The sequence below is a fragment of the Nothobranchius furzeri genome, chromosome 4 (genome assembly GCF_043380555.1).
Source record: "Nothobranchius furzeri strain GRZ-AD chromosome 4, NfurGRZ-RIMD1, whole genome shotgun sequence".
NCBI lineage: Eukaryota > Metazoa > Chordata > Actinopteri > Cyprinodontiformes > Nothobranchiidae > Nothobranchius > Nothobranchius furzeri.
In genome coordinates this window covers 19,342,135-19,359,665 of record NC_091744.1, presented here as the reverse complement: position 1 = coordinate 19,359,665, position 17,531 = coordinate 19,342,135, and the positions used below count along the sequence as shown (strand labels likewise).

The following is a 17,531-nucleotide window of genomic DNA, read 5'->3' as shown; positions in this document are numbered from 1 at the left end:
CTGATGTCACACAGGCTTGTAGGCGGGCATGTATAGCCTCTGAGAGAAAGTGGAAAAAGGATGGCCTACAGGTCTCGCGTGAGTTGTTCAGAGCATCTCTGGTTGCTTATCAGGATGCTGTGAGGGCTGCAAGAACGGCATATTTTGCAGACATCATCGAAAAAAACTCCAAGAATCCCAGGATTCTCTACAAAACACTTAATTCTGTTCTGGTGTATCAAGAGCCCAGCTTCATGTCTCCTACAGCTGCTGGAAACTCAGAAGATTTTCACGGTGTAGCCCCCTGGGTTACACAGTTTACCTAAAACCCTTCAATGGAGTAAACCAGGTTTGACATTACTTTGTATCCACATGAACAGTGAGGTGCATGTATAATGTTAACTGTAACGTTGCCACTTAAGTTATGCAGTTTACATTGAGTATTTTTCAGTTGAGAACAGGCCTCAGATGAGAAATGTTTGTTTCCATTTATGTGTGTATTATTGTTTTGTTGATTGTTTAGTCTAAGGATGTTGGACTGAATTTAAAAAAAATGAAAGCTGTGTAGGAGCAATAGCAAGTTATGAACACTAGGGGGAGCTTTGGGGAAAGTTCGAGAAGAGGGAGAGAGCGGGAAGGAGAGAGAGAGACGGCGGGGGGTTGAGACGTTGGGACGGAGAAGCGGGTGAGAGGAGAGCGGAAGACAGCAGTGGAAGAAGCCCGAAGAGACCACCGAAACTTCAGAGCCGTAGCTGTGAACTACTTTTGAGTTCAGTAACAGAAACTACATCGGACCTAAAGACTGAAGAACGGTTAAAAAAAAACCTGGCCGGCTTGGAGGAGTGGGGACGTTGCAGTTGAGGAGCCATTAAATGATTTCAACGGTGCTGGCGGCTTTAACGAGCCATAAAGCTTCTACCTGGGATAAGAAGGGACAGAGACAGGGAGCTGGTTGGAGCAGGAGACGCAAGGAGAGTCGGAGGAGTGGTGTGGGGAAGTTCGCTGAGGACGTCTGGATTCGGGTTTCGGACGGAGGATACAGACACCCGTCGGATCGCTGAGGACATCGGGTTTCGGACGGAGGAAACAGACACCCGTCGGATCGCTGAGGACATCGGGTTTCGTGTCTGTGTTCAGGATGCCTGCTCTGCGAATCTGTCAGGGCATCTGAAGGAAAGGTTTCGCATGACACAAAATCACCGCACAGGCCTGCAACGGAAAAAAAACGCTACGGTACCGAACTTGGTGTGTGTGTGTGTGTGTGTGTGTGTGTGTGTGTGGGTGTGAGTGAGTGTGGGCCCACGGGTGGATTTAGATTGAACTTGGTATTGTTTTTTATTTATATTTTTTTGAGAAATGTATGGAGGTCGGTTAATGACCCATATTAGATATGTTCACTGAAAAAACTAACTGATTTGGTTATTTGATTCAAAGACATTTACAATTTTGGTAATTTGATTGCTTTCATGTTAACTGAACAGTTCCTTCATTCTAAGTGAGTTCTTTATTAAAGATTTTTTTTTTCATTTAGAAAGTTGTCTGGGCTTATTCTGGGTTAAGTGATAATGCTAATGTAAGGGTTTGAGAGCAGAAGGAAAAGATTACTTTACCTTAGGTGAACGGCTAGGTTTCTACCAGAAATCAACGAACCCAAGAAGACACCCCACCTGTTTTAGATTCTAGTGCAGTTACTAGACTGGGTAAGGGGGTGCTACATAAAAAATGGAGGCACCGCTGGGATAAAATTATTATTATATATATATTTTTTGCATAAAATAGCCTTATGCCCAGACGATCAGTACCTAGTGCCACTTTGGGTGACTGTTACAGAAGTTACTGAAGTTTAATTAGTTTTGTTCCTGAACATTACGGAAGACACTTTTGTGGTTTATTGTTTGTTATTCTTGTGAAATGACAATATGAGTCAGTTACTTAACTGGTGTAAAGGAGAGGGTATTAACCCCTCACATGCTGTTTTGCTTAAGGGTGTCCCTGAAGACACAGAAGTTAGTGTAATAGAGGGCACCGTGCAGACCATTAAAGCTCTTGGACGTGTTAGAGTCAGAGGAAGAACATATGATCCTGTGTCTCAAAGTTTAACGGTTCTTTGTGAGTGCAGGGAAGCCGCAAAGACTGAAGCCATTCCTGCTGATGTTATGCCTGAAGGCAGTGATTCCCCTTGGCGAATCATTAGTCCAGTTGAAGTTGAAAAAGAGAGCCTTCAGCACGGAGAAGCTCCTTCACAAACACCAGACCCAGACACGAGCCAAAATTCGTTTTTCCAATCATCCAGTCCAGAGGCCATAATTAGAGCAGTAGGTGACATCTTACAGCTCACCTCTAAACCAACTAGTGACAGTAGCAGTTACAGACGACTCCGAACATTTTCGGGGGTGCTTCCCACACCGCTGGGAGAGGAACCTTTGGATAACTGGCTAGAGCAAGCAAGACTAATGATTGAAGAGTCAGACAAACCCGACAAAGAAAAGAAAATGAGAATAATGGAGAGTGTAAAAGGTCCTGCCATGGAGATTCTTCAGGCGGTGAGATTTAATAATCCAGACACAACTCCCACAGAATACCTAGATGTTATTGAAAACACGTTTGGCACAACAGAGACGGGAGAAGAGCTATACTTCGCTTTCAGAATGATGTGCCAGCATCCAACTGAGAAGCTATCAGTTTCTGAGAAGAATGGAAAGAATATTAAATAAAGTAGTTCAAAAAGGGGGTTTACCACTTGCCTCCGAAGACAAGGCACGCATTGACCAACTCATTAAAGGTGCCATCAGATCTGACATGATGATTTTAAGCTTGAGACTAAGAGAGAGAAAAATTGCCCCGCCAACATTCCTGCAGCTCTTGAATGAGATACGAGTGGAGGAGGAGCATGAGGCCTCCAGACGTAGGCTGAATCCCCCTAAATCTGTGCACGTCAAACATACTGCTGCAGCTACAGAGATTGAGGCAACAGATCTTGGGGTGGAGGTTGAACGGCTGAGATCACAAGTGATTGAGCTCCAAGCTTTAGCCCAGTCCCAGCGTGCTTCTCCTTCTGCACCTCCACCTGCAATTCAAGCAGAGACAGTTAACTCTGAAGAGGACGGGAGCCTACAAGCTTTTAAAAGAGAGGTTGTAAAACTTAGAAAACAAGTCTCAGCAATGTCAGTCAAGTCTACTGCAGCACCCCAAGAGCTTTTACCTCTCAAAGATACCTCTCCAACTCCTGGGGCGCCGAGGGCATCCATGCCCCGAGACCCCAAAGACATTTTTTGCTACCGTTGTGGGGAGGTTGGGCACATTTCCACTAAATGTACCTCACCCGAAAATTATCCGAAAGTTATTCAGAAGTTGATTCAGGCCCAGAGGAGGGGTAGAGCAGGCCCAGGATGCACAGATGGAAAAAATGTTAACGCCAATGTGAAAAGGAGTGCTGTGAAGCTACATGCCGATAATCTGCCTAAAGGTTTGGTAGGACCGCCCTCGACTGCTCATGTCAAAGTAGAGGGAAAACGCTGCACGGCTCTTCTAGACAGTGTCTCTCAGGTGACGATTGTTTTTGACAGCTGGTACACAGAACATTTATCACATGTTCCTTTAAATCCAGTGTCAGGATTAGCTATCTGGGGTCTAAGTGAGTCTGAAAGCAGTTACCCATATAAAGGTTATATTGAAGTAGACTTAGAGTTCTCAGAGGAGACACAAAATAAGGTGAAATCTGTTCCGGTTCTTGCCTTAGTATGCCCTGATCCTCGTTGCTCAGACACAATGCCAATCCTCATTGGTACTAATGTTAACAAAGTCTGGTCCCTCCCTTTGAACCGAAAGGCAGCCACCTCCGACAATGTCTATGCTGCACGAGTGGGTGTGACAGATCAGGAACTTAATGTAGATCCCAAGCCTAAAAACTCAGTTCACAGCAGCAGTGCAGTGGCTGATGTTAAATGGACAGGGCCTGGGCCCCTGATTATTCCCGCTGGCGGTGAGCATATAGCGGTTTGCAAAGTCTTAGAACAAAAGAGACTAGGAGACAGCATTCTCATCTCCGAGCGTGCGGCCTCATATGCTCTTCCACCAAGTTTGTTTGTGCAGCCAACAGTGTTATTCTCCAATATGTTGGACAGAGAGAGATTTCTGGTTTTATTGCGAAATGAGTCACTAAAAGACACTGCCATTCCCATCGGCACAGTAGTAGCACATCTTCATGTAGCTGACACAGTGACTGAGATCCCAAATATAAAGACACACAGTCACAAAAAACTTGATCCATCCCTATTTGATTTTGGAGACTCTCCAATCCCTTTTGAGTGGAAGCAGAGACTGAAAGAAAAACTGTTGGAGCGATCCCATGTGTTTTCAACAGTGGAGTGGGACGTGGGGTTAGCCTATGGAGTGGAACACCACATTCGACTCACCAACGACACCCCATTCAGAGAGCGGTCAAGGCGCATAGCACCAGCAGATGTTGAGGACCTTCATCGTCATCTTCAGGGACTCCTTGCTGCAGGGATAATCAAAGAATCCAGAAGTCCTTATGCGTCACCCATTGTCTTGGCACGAAAGAAAAGTGGACAGCTACGAATGTGCATTGACTACCGGACACTCAACCGCAGAACTATTCCAGATCAGTATACAGTTCCCCGCATTGATGATGCTCTGGACTGTTTGTCTGGAAGCAAGTGGTTCTCGGTTTTAGATTTAAGAAGTGGATATTACCAGATCCCAATGGCAGAGGAGGATAAAGAGAAAACCGCATTCATATGTCCATTGGGGTTTTTTCAGTTTGAGAGGATGCCTCAGGGGATCACTGGTGCTCCTTCAACATTCCAACGCCTCATGGAAAGGGCAGTTGGGGATATGAATATGCTAGAAGTGATTGTATATTTGGATGACCTGATTGTTTTTGGGAGCACCTTAGAGGAGCATGAAAAGCGACTTCTCAAAGTCATTGACCGATTAGGAGAAACAGGACTAAAACTGTCACTTGATAAATGCCAGTTTTGCAGACCCCAGGTGAAATATGTTGGACATGTGATTTCTGAAGAAGGCATTGCTACCGATCCAAGCAAAGTGAAGGCAGTCGCTAACTGGAAACAACCCACTGATCTCCGATCACTGCAGTCCTTTTTAGGATTTTGTGGGTATTATCGACGCTTCATAAAAAACTATTCAATCATTGTTAGACCACTTACAGAGCTGTGTAAAGGATATCCGCCAACCCAAAAGAAATGTAAGGCAGGAAAGACTTCATCAAAACCCTACTACAAAGTAACTGAAACGTTTGGAGATAGGTGGGACCAGAGTTGCACTGAGGCTTTCCGTCAGATCCTTAAATGCCTCACCAATGCCCCTGTTTTGGCTTTTGCCGACCCTTCAAAACCCTACGTGTTACATGTTGATGCAAGTTTGCATGGCTTGGGGGCGGTACTCAACCAGGAGCATCCTGAGGGATTAAGACCAGTCGCTTTTGGCAGTGGAAAGCTCAGTGCGTCTGAGAAGAACTATCCAGTACACCAGTTAGAGTTCCTGGCACTCAAGTGGGCCGTCGTGGATAAATTCCACGACTATCTGTATGGAGCCGAATTTGTTGTGAGAACAGACAACAACCCTTTAACATACATCCTTACTACCGCTAAACTGAATGCCACAGGTCACCGCTGGCTGGCAGCCCTTTCCACTTATAACTTTACCTTGCAGTATCGACCAGGCTCTAGCAACATTGATGCTGATGCATTGTCACGCCACCCTATTTCTGATGATGAAACTGAGTTTAGGAGTCTTCCCCCTGACAGTGTTAAAGCCCTCTGTAAGCAAGTAGCCAGAGATGAGTCTACTGAGTCCCTTAGCTATGCAGAAGCTCTGGGGGTTTCCCCCACTGGCATACCAGAATGCTATGCTTTTCCAACCCGTCTAGATCTGGGCTGCTTGATTCAACTGAGCAGATCAGATCTCCGCAAAGCTCAAGACCAAGATCCCATGATTGCACCTGTTAAGAAGGCATTGAGTGGTGAAATTGTATTTTCACCTGAGAAGTGTGCTGACAGGGGGTCACTTCTCCTGCATAGAGAGGCAAATAAGCTAGTCATGAGGGAGGGATTGCGCTATAGACAGGTTGAAAAACCAGCGGGGACAGAAGTGTTTCAGTTTGTTCTGCCAAGAGAACATGTTCCCATGGTGCTTAAATCTCTCCATGATGAATCAGGCCACCTTGGAGTGGAAAAGACTGTTGAGCTGATTCGCAATCGATTTTACTGGCCTAAGATGGGGTCAGAGGTCGAACAGTATGTGAAAACTTGTGGCCGATGTATCACACGTAAAGCACTGCCCCAGCGAGCAGCTCCGTTACATCAGATTACCAGCAGCGGGCCATTAGATTTAGTGTGTATTGACTTTTTGTCTTTAGAACCTGATTCTCAAGGGTATGCAAATATCCTTGTAGTGACTGATCATTTTACAAGGTATGCCCAGGCATTTCCTGCCAAAGACCAACAGGCAACCACCGTTGTCAAGATTCTATGTGAGCGTTTCTTCATTCATTATGGTCTTCCCGCACGGATACATTCCGATCAAGGACGTGATTTTGAAAGCAAGCTCATCCATGATCTTCTGAGGATGTTGGGGATCCGAAAGTCGAGAACATCCCCTTATCATCCTCAGGGAGATCCTCAGCCTGAAAGATTTAACCGAACATTGTTGTCCATGCTGGGGACTCTTGACCCAAAACAGAAACAGCAATGGAGTCAAAACATCAGTCAGTTGGTGCATGCCTATAATTGCACCCAAAACGATGCGACTGGATACTCACCTTACCTCCTGATGTTCGGGAGGGAGGCCCGCCTGCCGGTGGACATTTGTTTTGGAATATCAGAGGAAAGCGGGAAAGCAGTAAGTTACCCCCAGTATGTCTCAAAGCTAAGGAGGAATCTGGAACAAGCTTATCGTCTAGCTAAAGACGCAGCTGACAAGAATCATCAAAGAAACAAAAAGGCACATGACAAACATGTGACAGAGCAAGTCTTAGAAGCTGGAGATCGGGTGCTTCTAAGGAACTTTGGGGTCACTGGTAGACACAAGTTGAGAGAGAGGTGGAGGACAGTGCCATACGTTGTAATGGACAAGATGCCCAACTTGCCTGTTTACCGGGTAAAACCTGAAAGGGGGCCTGGAGGAGAAAAAACAGTACATCGAAATCATTTGTTGCCCATTGGCCATCTTGTCAGGTTTACAGCTGGGGATGTTGAGCTCGAACAGGTGCAGAGACCTGTCACCAGGAGTAGACGACAGCAGTTGGAGCCTGTCAAACCTTCTTGTTATGCAGATATTGTTGTGTCATCTGATTCAGAGTTTGAGGTGGTACCCATGCCAGCTTCACGACAAGTGAATCTAAGAGACATTCTGGGGCCATCAGGGTTGAGGACTAGAGAAAAGTCTTTAGTCCATGAGAGAACTCGGGTTTCCTCACTCCCCAAGGACTTGGACAATGCTGAAGTAAGTCCAGGTTTACCTCTAAGGGATCCCCTACCCTGTCCAGATCTAGATTTAGAAGGGGAAGAAGGAAGCAGTGGGGATGTAGTTTGCAGAGCCGATGAGGTCCCTGCAGAGCGTTCTAGGCAAGTGATAAAACCGGTCATTAGGCTGAGTTACGATGAACTGGGACAGCCATCAGACCAGCCTGTAAAAGCTTTCAGTTGTGGAGTTCTAGTTGGCAGTGTAACTTACCAGGACTCAAGAAAGTTGTCTTGTCCTACTCTATGGTGCCACCCTATGGCATTATGTCATAACTGTGTTGGGTTAGACTTAGCTGGGCCTACTACTCTTATTTGGGTCATATAACCTCATTATTTGATGGGGACATCAAATGTTTTAGAAGGGGGAGGGTGTAGCCCCCTGGGTTACACAGTTTACCTAAAACCCTTCAATGGAGTAAACCAGGTTTGACATTACTTTGTATCCACATGAACAGTGAGGTGCATGTATAATGTTAACTGTAAAGTTGCCACTTAAGTTATGCAGTTTACATTGAGTATTTTTCAGTTGAGAACAGGCCTCAGATGAGAAATGTTTGTTTCCATTTATGTGTGTATTATTGTTTTGTTGATTGTTTAGTCTAAGGATGTTGGACTGAATAAAAAAAAATGAAAGCTGTGTAGGAGCAATAGCAAGTTATGAACACTAGGGGGAGCTTTGGGGAAAGTTCGAGAAGAGGGAGAGAGCGGGAAGGAGAGAGAGAGACGGCGGGGGGTTGAGACGTTGGGACGGAGAAGCGGGTGAGAGGAGAGCGGAAGACAGCAGTGGAAGAAGCCCGGAGAGACCACCGAAACTTCAGAGCCGTAGCTGTGAACTACTTTTGAGTTCAGTAACAGAAACTACATCGGACCTAAAGACTGAAGAACGGTTAAAAAAAAACCTGGCCGGCTTGGAGGAGTGGGGACGTTGCAGTTGAGGAGCCATTAAATGATTTCAACGGTGCTGGCGGCTTTAACGAGCCATAAAGCTTCTACCTGGGATAAGAAGGGACAGAGACAGGGAGCTGGTTGGAGCAGGAGACGCAAGGAGAGTCGGAGGAGTGGTGTGGGGAAGTTCGCTGAGGACGTCTGGATTCGGGTTTCGGACGGAGGATACAGACACCCGTCGGATCGCTGAGGACATCGGGTTTCGGACGGAGGATACAGACACCCGTCGGATCGCTGAGGACATCGGGTTTCGTGTCTGTGTTCAGGATGCCTGCTCTGCGAATCTGTCAGGGCATCTGAAGGAAAGGTTTCGCATGACACAAAATCACCGCACAGGCCTGCAACGGAAAAAAAACGCTACGGTACCGAACTTGGTGTGTGTGTGTGTGTGTGTGTGTGTGGGTGTGAGTGAGTGTGGGCCCACGGGTGGATTTAGATTGAACTTGGTATTGTTTTTTTATTTATATTTTTTTGAGAAATGTATGGAGGTCGGTTAATGACCCATATTAGATATCTTCACTGAAAAAACTAACTGATTTGGTTATTTGATTCAAAGACATTTACAATTTTGGTAATTTGATTGCTTTCATGTTAACTGAACAGTTCCTTCATTCTAAGTGAGTTCTTTATTAAAGATTTTTTTTTTCATTTAGAAAGTTGTCTGGGCTTATTCTGGGTTAAGTGATAATGCTAATGTAAGGGTTTGAGAGCAGAAGGAAAAGATTACTTTACCTTAGGTGAACGGCTAGGTTTCTACCAGAAATCAACGAACCCAAGAAGACACCCCACCTGTTTTAGATTCTAGTGCAGTTACTAGACTGGGTAAGGGGGTGCTACAACAGATTCTTTGTTCATAAAGTATCAGGCATTAGAGCAGCTATTTCTGGTAACTCTGTTGACCCTGTTCCAGTTCCTCTATCACCACCCACCCTGAGCTCCCTCAATACTGTTTCATACTCTGAGCTGAGTAAGCTTGTTGCGAGGCAGAAGCAATCTGGCTCTCCACTTGACGTTCTGCCGCCTCGTCTCTGGAAGGCTGCCTTTCCGTGTCTTGGCCCATCACTTGGTCAGATTATCAATGGGAGCCTTAGCACAGGTGTGGTCCCAGCTGCTTTGAAAGCATCAGTTATTCGGCCGACCCTGAAGAAACCTGGTGCTGATGTCTCTGTGATCACAAATTACAGGCCTATCTCTACCCTGCCTTTTACATCAAAACTGCTTGAGAAAGTCGTTTATCAGCAGCTGGTCTCACATTTAGCTGACTCTGATCTGTTTGACGTTTTTCAATCAGGGTTCAGGTCTGGCCATAGCACAGAGTCAGCTCTACTGAGGGTCTTAAATGATATCTATCTATCACTAGATCAGGGAACATCTGTGGTGCTTCTGTTGTTAGACCTGACTGCAGCCTTCGACACAGTCGACCACGCGATTCTACTCGATCGCTTGGAACGATGGGTTGGGATAGGGTCTGCTCTGGACTGGTTTAGATCGTATCTCCACAACAGGACATTCTGCGTTAAACTGGGTGATGTTTTTTATCTTGGGAGGGGCTCCGCTGGGGGGTCCCGCAGGGATCGATCCTTGGTCTCCTTTTGTTTGCCATTTATCTGCTACCTCTAGGGTCAATCTTTCGTAAACATGGCCTATCATTCCATCTCCATAGACCCTTTTACTACCTACGTCATCAAAAGTTGCGCCTTGCCTGGCAACGAGAGTGAAGGCTTCCTCATTCACACTCAATACTAAAACAGCGTTTTAAACCCTTTGTTTTGAAGTTCTGAGCACGTAAAAATGTCAGGTTGTTGCGTGTATGGATGCCAGAATCGCTTCTCTTCAAGCAGTGGACTGAAACTTTACAGAATTCCGAAGGGAGCACATCCATTTCAACAAAATCAGAGGCGTCTGTGGCTGCAGGCCATCAAAAGGGTTGATGAAAACTGGACTGAAAACACGATCCGAAATGCTTGAGTTTGTAGCGCCCATTTTATATCAGGTAAGCAAAACTTCTTTGGTTTGTGGAAACTGATCTTCAGTGGAGCTGGTTCTACATTTTTCCTGCTCAGGTCTTTCCATGCACATGTCTGAGATGTAACTGCAGCCTTTTCTGTTTTTCCCATCCTAACACAAAGCTCAACTTTGAATAAAATTGCTGCTGCGTGGCTGCAGCATGACCCAAGTCTGGAACATCAAAATGACAGAGTTAAACAAATTTATACGCTTTATTTCATGCTTCAAATTAACATTTCATTCTAATTCATCTGTATTTTCCCACTGCATATTAGTATAAACTGTATTTCTCTAAAATTAACACGACTGTACTCTGAGCACGCTAAAAAAAAGAAACCTATGCTATACTCACCCTGCCATGCAGGTACAGTTGGCTGTGAAGACGTAGTTCTCTGGTTTGTTTACTATGACCCAAGCCTCGTACAGTCTTGCGTCCTTGTCTTTGGCTAGGAAGGACTTCTGCCTTCAAGACGCAAAACTCAGAGTCTATGTCGTGATATTTTACTTTCTGTACGTGGCCACAGACAACATAGTTGTATGCATCTAACGATTTGTATGCCCGTAGCTTCTCACGTGTGTACTTACTGGGCCTCTCCACTAAAAACGTATATATATTGGGCCACTGGATATCTGGCCACGCACCTACATCTTCCACCCATTCCGTAATGCCACAGGGATCCGGGAGTCTGTTGCCATTCGTTAAAGTGAGTTTAATAATATAACATTCAAGATTTGCCGGTGATAACCCCGCAGCGTAGCTTGATAAAGCCTGAAACAACACCATTCTCTGTTGCCAAGCTGCGCGCGCATTCTCGCTGACGTCATATTGTTTACAAACAGTAAAAGGGTCTATGCTGACGATTGCCAGATTTACTCTCCATTGTGTCAGGAGAAAGGTCACTCTATCCAATCCTTTGTGTCCTGTCTTAACGAGGTGAAGTCTTGGCTTATGGCCAACGTTCTACATCTGAATGAGGGAAGGACAAAGCTCATTGTTTTTCACCCCAACAGCAGGAATGTGGATCGTTATGTTGATCTTGGCCCTCTTTCTCCATACTCAAAACCAGTTGTTACCAGTTTGGGGGTGAAACTTGATGCTGGACTTAAATTTGATGCTCACATCAATTCTGTGATCCGGTCCAGTTTCTTTCACCCGAGACGCCTTGCAAAAATCAAGCATATGCTTTCGAGAGCCCACCTGGAGCGGGTACTGCATGCCTTTGTTATTTCTAGGCTTGACTACTGCAACTCTCTCTATGCAGGGTTGTGTCAGTCATCACTGCGTCGCCTACAGAATGTGCAGCACAGCGCAGCCAGGTTCCTGACTGGGACCAGAAAACGGGACTACATCAGTCCGGTTCTGGCCTCCCTGCACTGGCTTCCGGTTTGCTATCGCTCACAATTCAAAATCCTCATCTTTGTTTATCATTTCTTCCAGGGTGGTGCTCCCCCCTATCTAGCCACAGTCCTACTAAACAGACATTCCCCATCACGCGCTCTGCGCTCCTCTGACCAAGGCCTGCTCGTTGTCCCTCGTTCTAGGTGTCATACTCGCGAGGACCGGGCTTTCTCAGTCCTAGCTCCGTCACTCTGGAACCAGTTGCCACCCTCAGTTAGGCTGTCCTCATCTCTGCCAGTCTTTAAGAGTCGCCTAAAAACACACCTCCTCTGCTTGGCGTTTCCAGAACATGTTTGATTTTGGCTCTCTTTTATGTTGAATTTATTTCACAGTTTTCATTGGTTCACGCTATCCATTGTTTTACACATTTGTCCTGTACTAGAATGTTTCACCTTTTTTGTAATTTGTATTTTGTAATTTGAATTGCTTTTATTTTTGATTTATTCAATATATTTACCTTCAACTGAACCATGTTCAGCGCTTTGGGCTTCCTGACAGGGTTGCGGAAGGTGCTTTATAAATAAAACTTTGATTGATTAATTGAAATGTGAAAAGTCTAACATTGAGCCTATAACATACTGCTGTTTCTTATCTTTCTGAGCTCTCTACACTTAAAACTAGCAGCATAGCTGACATTTTAACACTAGTCAGAAGGCAGGAACCGCCCCCTCCTCCTTCGCTGCTCTCTCATTGGCTGAGAGTTTTCAATCGTCTTCTGACTAAAAGGAAATGTGCACCTACATGTATGGTACATCAGTTCAACCTGCTTGGTCCCAGGAGTCTTGTATTAACTTGATAGTGTCCTGCGTTACCATGGCAATGTGCTTAGCAACAACATTTAACAACATTTTAGACACAACTGTATCAACATATTTTAATATAGAAATGTTATTCAAAGTTTAAAAGAGTCATGTGTTATTGTACATAGCTTTATTAATGCAGACTTCTGTCATCTGTTACCATGGCAACACAAGGAACTACAAATCACTTTAACCAAGCATGAATATAAAAAGCTGAATATTGAGCCAATAACAGACTCCTGTTTTTGATCTTTTTGAACTATCTGTACTTAAAAATAGAAACAAGTTAAATTTGATTGACCGTCAGAAGGTGGGAAAGTTACCCGATCCCTCCCAGCTCCCTGATTGGTTGAGAGAGGTCAATCATCTTCGGGCTAAATGGAATTACACACCCACACATGTGAGACATCAAATTGATCGGCTTGGCCTAAGGAATCCATCCATCGAATATAAATCCATAAATGCTTCTATCCATCCATCCATCCATCCATCCAATAAACCATCTAACATCCATCCAACAATCCATCCGTTATTTCATTCATCCAACCATTCATCCATCCCATATCAAATCTGAACATATGTTAATCTATCAGTTTCAGATATCAGCAAATATTTCTAAATTCACAGTTCAGCCAATTGTAAAAATGTACCCATTAAACTATTCTCATTCAAATGCCAGCTGTTTAACATTTCAAATTTCGAGTTTTTAATCAATGTTCAAAGATTAAAGTTTTCTGTTGTTTAGCATTTTTATCCATTCTTCACCTATATTCTGAGCTTTATTACACTTGTTGGTGATTTTTGCTTCTAAATCTTTAAATATATTCAGCTCATTTTGACAGTTTAGCTTAGTTTCAGCTTTACTTGTGCTATTCAGCAGCTTCAGCAATTAGTTTCTGAATTCAGCATATGATGCTAATTTTACAGTTCAACTAAATGTAAAAATTAAACTGTTAAACTAGTCCTACTGAAATAACAGGCGTTTAGACATTTTAGCTGTCCAGTTTTTTAAACAATATTCACAGATTTCAGTTTTCTGCTGTTCAGGAATAGTTTTCTTGATTCTTCACTTACTTTTTATGCTTTATTTGCTTGTTGGTGCTTTTTGCTTTCACATCTTTCACTACATTCAGCTCATGTGCCAGTTTAGCTTAGTGTCAGCTTCACTTCAGCTATTCAACAACTTCAGCAATCAGTTACCAAATTTAGCATAAGCTGCTAATTTCACAGTTCAGCTAAATGTAAATATTAAACTGTTAAACTTGTCCAACTGAAATAACAGCCTTTCTGTGTTTTAAAAAGAACTAAATGATGGAATTAGAATTTCAACACAGTAGGGCTGCACAATATATCGAAAAATTATCGTCATCGAGATAACAGGACGTGCGATAGGCCCATTGCAAAACACGACAAAAACAGCGATAAATGTTGGGTTCAAACATTTCCATCCGTGTCATACATCAGCTTTTTGTAAACCAGCTCTGTTTTTTACGCGGAAGTATTATTTGACCAATTAAATGTAGTCCTTCTGATATGTGGCCAATCAGATGGGTCCGTTCACGTAATACGCCCGCCCCCTACATAGACCCTTTTGGAAAGCAACACCCGAACAGAGTTGGCGGTGCTGTTCCCTTGTTCGTCATGCTGGCTCAGAGCAGCGAACGCACTTTGTGCTGATGTTTCTGGAATCAGCGCTGCGTTCAAACGTGAACGTGAGTCCGCTCGGTGTCGTTAATCATTTTTACCGGGCTGACTCCGACACGTGCCGGTGAACCAACCCACCTTCATGTCGCTAGTGTTAGCCCCAGGCTCCGGTTAGCTTCCAGCTAAAAGGCTACAGCACTCTCCTCCCAGTCCCACCCTGCTAAAGAGGGCCTGGAAAAGTTCCCCCACACATCAAAGTGATTTTTCATTTATGAGCTTTTATAACCTTGTTAATCAGGATAGTTGATTTGCTGCTGCACATAAACTGTCAGAAGCTCTGCTAGCCGGTTATCTTAAGAGGAGCTAGTTCAATTTGTTAGCTTGTTATCAGAATCATAGTTGCAGTTTCATCATCGGAGCTGCTTTTTAAGATCTAGGTAAACTTGTTCAATTTGGGGTTAAAAACAAACATTTTCACATAATTTCCATGTATTTTTTTGCCAGTTCCTCTTCTGAAAGGTAGACATTTGTTTTTCTCTTTCCCTCAGAAAATCTTAATATTCTCCTAGTTTGGCCCAGCACAGTTCACTTACCAATTACAGCAACAGCCTTATATCATAACCACATAAGTGGAGAGAATGCTCAGTAGCTATGAGAGAATTTGCTGTTGCATTTAAGTGATGTTAACTATTATTTAACATTTAAACTATTTATTCTAAAACCCTGGTAAGGGATGTTTTTCTGTATTTGGAGCATCAGAAAAAGTTTTATGGTGGAGGTGATGTTTTAAAGTCACTGAGAAACTGCATGTATGCAGTTTGTTGTTTTGCTGCTAATACAGTAGCAGGTGCAGCTGCTAATACAGTAGCAGGTGCAGCTGCTAATACAGTAGCAGGTGCAGCTGCTAATACAGTAGCAGGTGCAGCTGCATGTTTTTGCAATAAAAATGTTATGTTGTAATGGAATTCATGCATTAGTTTTTGTTTGCTTTGAACCCAGAGCAGACGTCACACGCCAGATGACATCAACACTGCATACTTTAGTATTTGTTCATTTATCGTGAGTAATATCGATATCGCAATATTAAGCACTGTTATCGAACATCGCAGGTTTTCCTAATATCGTGCAGCCCTACAACACAGCAAGAACACACCAAAGATGAAATAACAGGTGTTTAGACATTTTAGCTGTCCAGTTTCTATACAATGTTCACAGATTTCAGTTTTTTGCCATTTAGGATTATTTTTCTCCATTCTTCACTTACTTTTTGTGATTTATTTGCTTGTTGGTGCTTTTTGCTTCTACATCTTTCAAAACATTCAGCTCATTTTGACAGTTTTGCTTAGTTTCAGCTTACAGTTTCAGCTATCCAGCATTCAAACAGCATTTGTGCAATAAATAAAATTTTCTAGTTATTAATGTGCTTTATTTAAAAAGAACAAATGAAAAAACTTCATATTATACAAATGCAGAAGAGCAGTCAGTGTTCCGCTGAGATAATCTGAAAACAGATTACTCTGGATTTCTGTGATCAGTGATGGACAAGTTTAATTGATAAGAAAATGGGAATTGAACAAGTATTCAGCTGTTGCTACGAAAACATAGCAGCTGACAATAAAATGCGAATGAAAAATCCTTGATAAAGCAGACACAACCACCACAATACCCAAACAATAATCGCTAATTCCGCTGAAAATGAGATTTACAGGAGAAAGTGAATGCAGCGCTCGGCTCCAACAGTGACTCATTTAGCTCAACACAATATTTTAGACACTTACGTGGGGCCGTTTGGAGGGTACATGTCCGTCCGACAATCTTCTGTGTACTGTAAAGAAATGGCAGCAAAGTTGTAAACATCCAGACTGTAGAGTCAGCCTACAACTGTCTGAAAGTGGGACCGAGCAGAAATGGCGCTTACCGGTGGTAAAAACTGTGTTGATGCGACGGAGCAGAAAGCAGCTAAAACGAGAACCATACAGTACTCCATTATGAAAGGTACTGTCGAACACCCACTGCGGCTGATGTTTATCAATGAGTTTGCGGAAGTGACTTCTGCTTGCCTCGTGACCACGGACGGAACCATTTTGCCGAGATAGAAAACAACTCGCTCAAAACCAACAAAACATTTAAACACATTCTCTACCAATAAATTTCTAATTTTAATTTATTCTTTTGTGGTATTAAAATCTACGGTTAAATATATACATTGGGAATTCTTCTGGTTAAACATTCACTAAGCAGATAATAACCCCCCAGAGAAAACACGTTAGTGGTTAGCTCCACATTTGTCCGAAAGTAAACCACAAAACGCTCTTATGTGGTTGATAACGCTCATTTCCTTTGGTGACACATGCCTTTTCTATGTAAACAACGTCTAAACATATTTGTTAACCACAATTTTCTACCGAGTATATTTATGTTTGGTTTAATATCAGGTAAGTAGAGTTTTACTCTTAATTAACTGATAATAGCAAGAAAAATACCTGTTTTTATTTAATAATATTAATTTTGTGATTTCAAAATGACTGCAGTAGTCACAGTCGTTTACAGCCACCATTGTTTTCCGAGAGAATAACACAAGTGAAATCAACTAAAGATAATCAAGTCTTCTTTATTCCAAACTCAGTCCAATTCAGAAGTCGAGAAAAAAACATTGTACAGTTAAGATGAAATGAGCACAAAATGCCACGCCAGCCCGAGACACAATCATGAAAAACAGAAACAAGTAGTGTGAAAATAAAGTATTAAGTTCTATTTTGTCTAGTCTTAGCCCTTAAGCGAGCTGCTATTGGAAGGATGATCTCCGCATCAGCCAATCATGAAGAGCTTAAATGTACGCCCACCAATAGTGGGCCCCCTCGTGGTATATAACCGCAGTGACCCCACTGCTCGCCTCCTTTTTCTCTTCATGCCAAGCTGAGAGCTTCTTAAAGAGCAAATTTATCCAGAAAGAGCAAGATTATCCGAGAAGACTTACCAGCCATGTCCAGCGACGCCAGACCCTGCCCGACCTGCCAGTCGGGCTCCATTTCCAGCGGAGACCTGCACGCTAAGTGTGAGGTCTGTCTCGGGGCTCACCACGCTGGCCTGGCCTTGACCCCGCAGGCCTCGTGCCCGTTCTGTGCCGCTCTGCCCGTGGCAGAGAAGATTCGCCGGGTCGAGTACTTCACTCTCGCCGCCGACGAAGAATTTCCGGTGGCTGACTCGTACCCGCTGGACAAGGCGTTGGATTTCTTCGACGCCGGTCAG

At 43.6% G+C, this 17,531-nt stretch overlaps 1 protein-coding gene across 1 annotated transcript in view; it reads right to left on the bottom strand.

Moving 5' to 3' along the window:
- The window catches only part of asah1b (N-acylsphingosine amidohydrolase (acid ceramidase) 1b), a 45,114-nt gene extending 28,785 nt beyond the window's left edge, over positions 1-16,329 (bottom strand). The window contains exons 1-2 of the mRNA XM_054743805.2: positions 16,201-16,329; positions 16,061-16,107 (exon numbers count right to left, since the gene is read on the bottom strand). Of these exons, the coding sequence (XP_054599780.1) occupies positions 16,061-16,107; positions 16,201-16,269 (116 nt within the window). The 5' untranslated portion in view covers positions 16,270-16,329. The remainder of the gene's footprint in view (positions 1-16,060; positions 16,108-16,200) is intronic.
- Between the last annotated feature and the right edge of the window lie 1,202 nt (positions 16,330-17,531).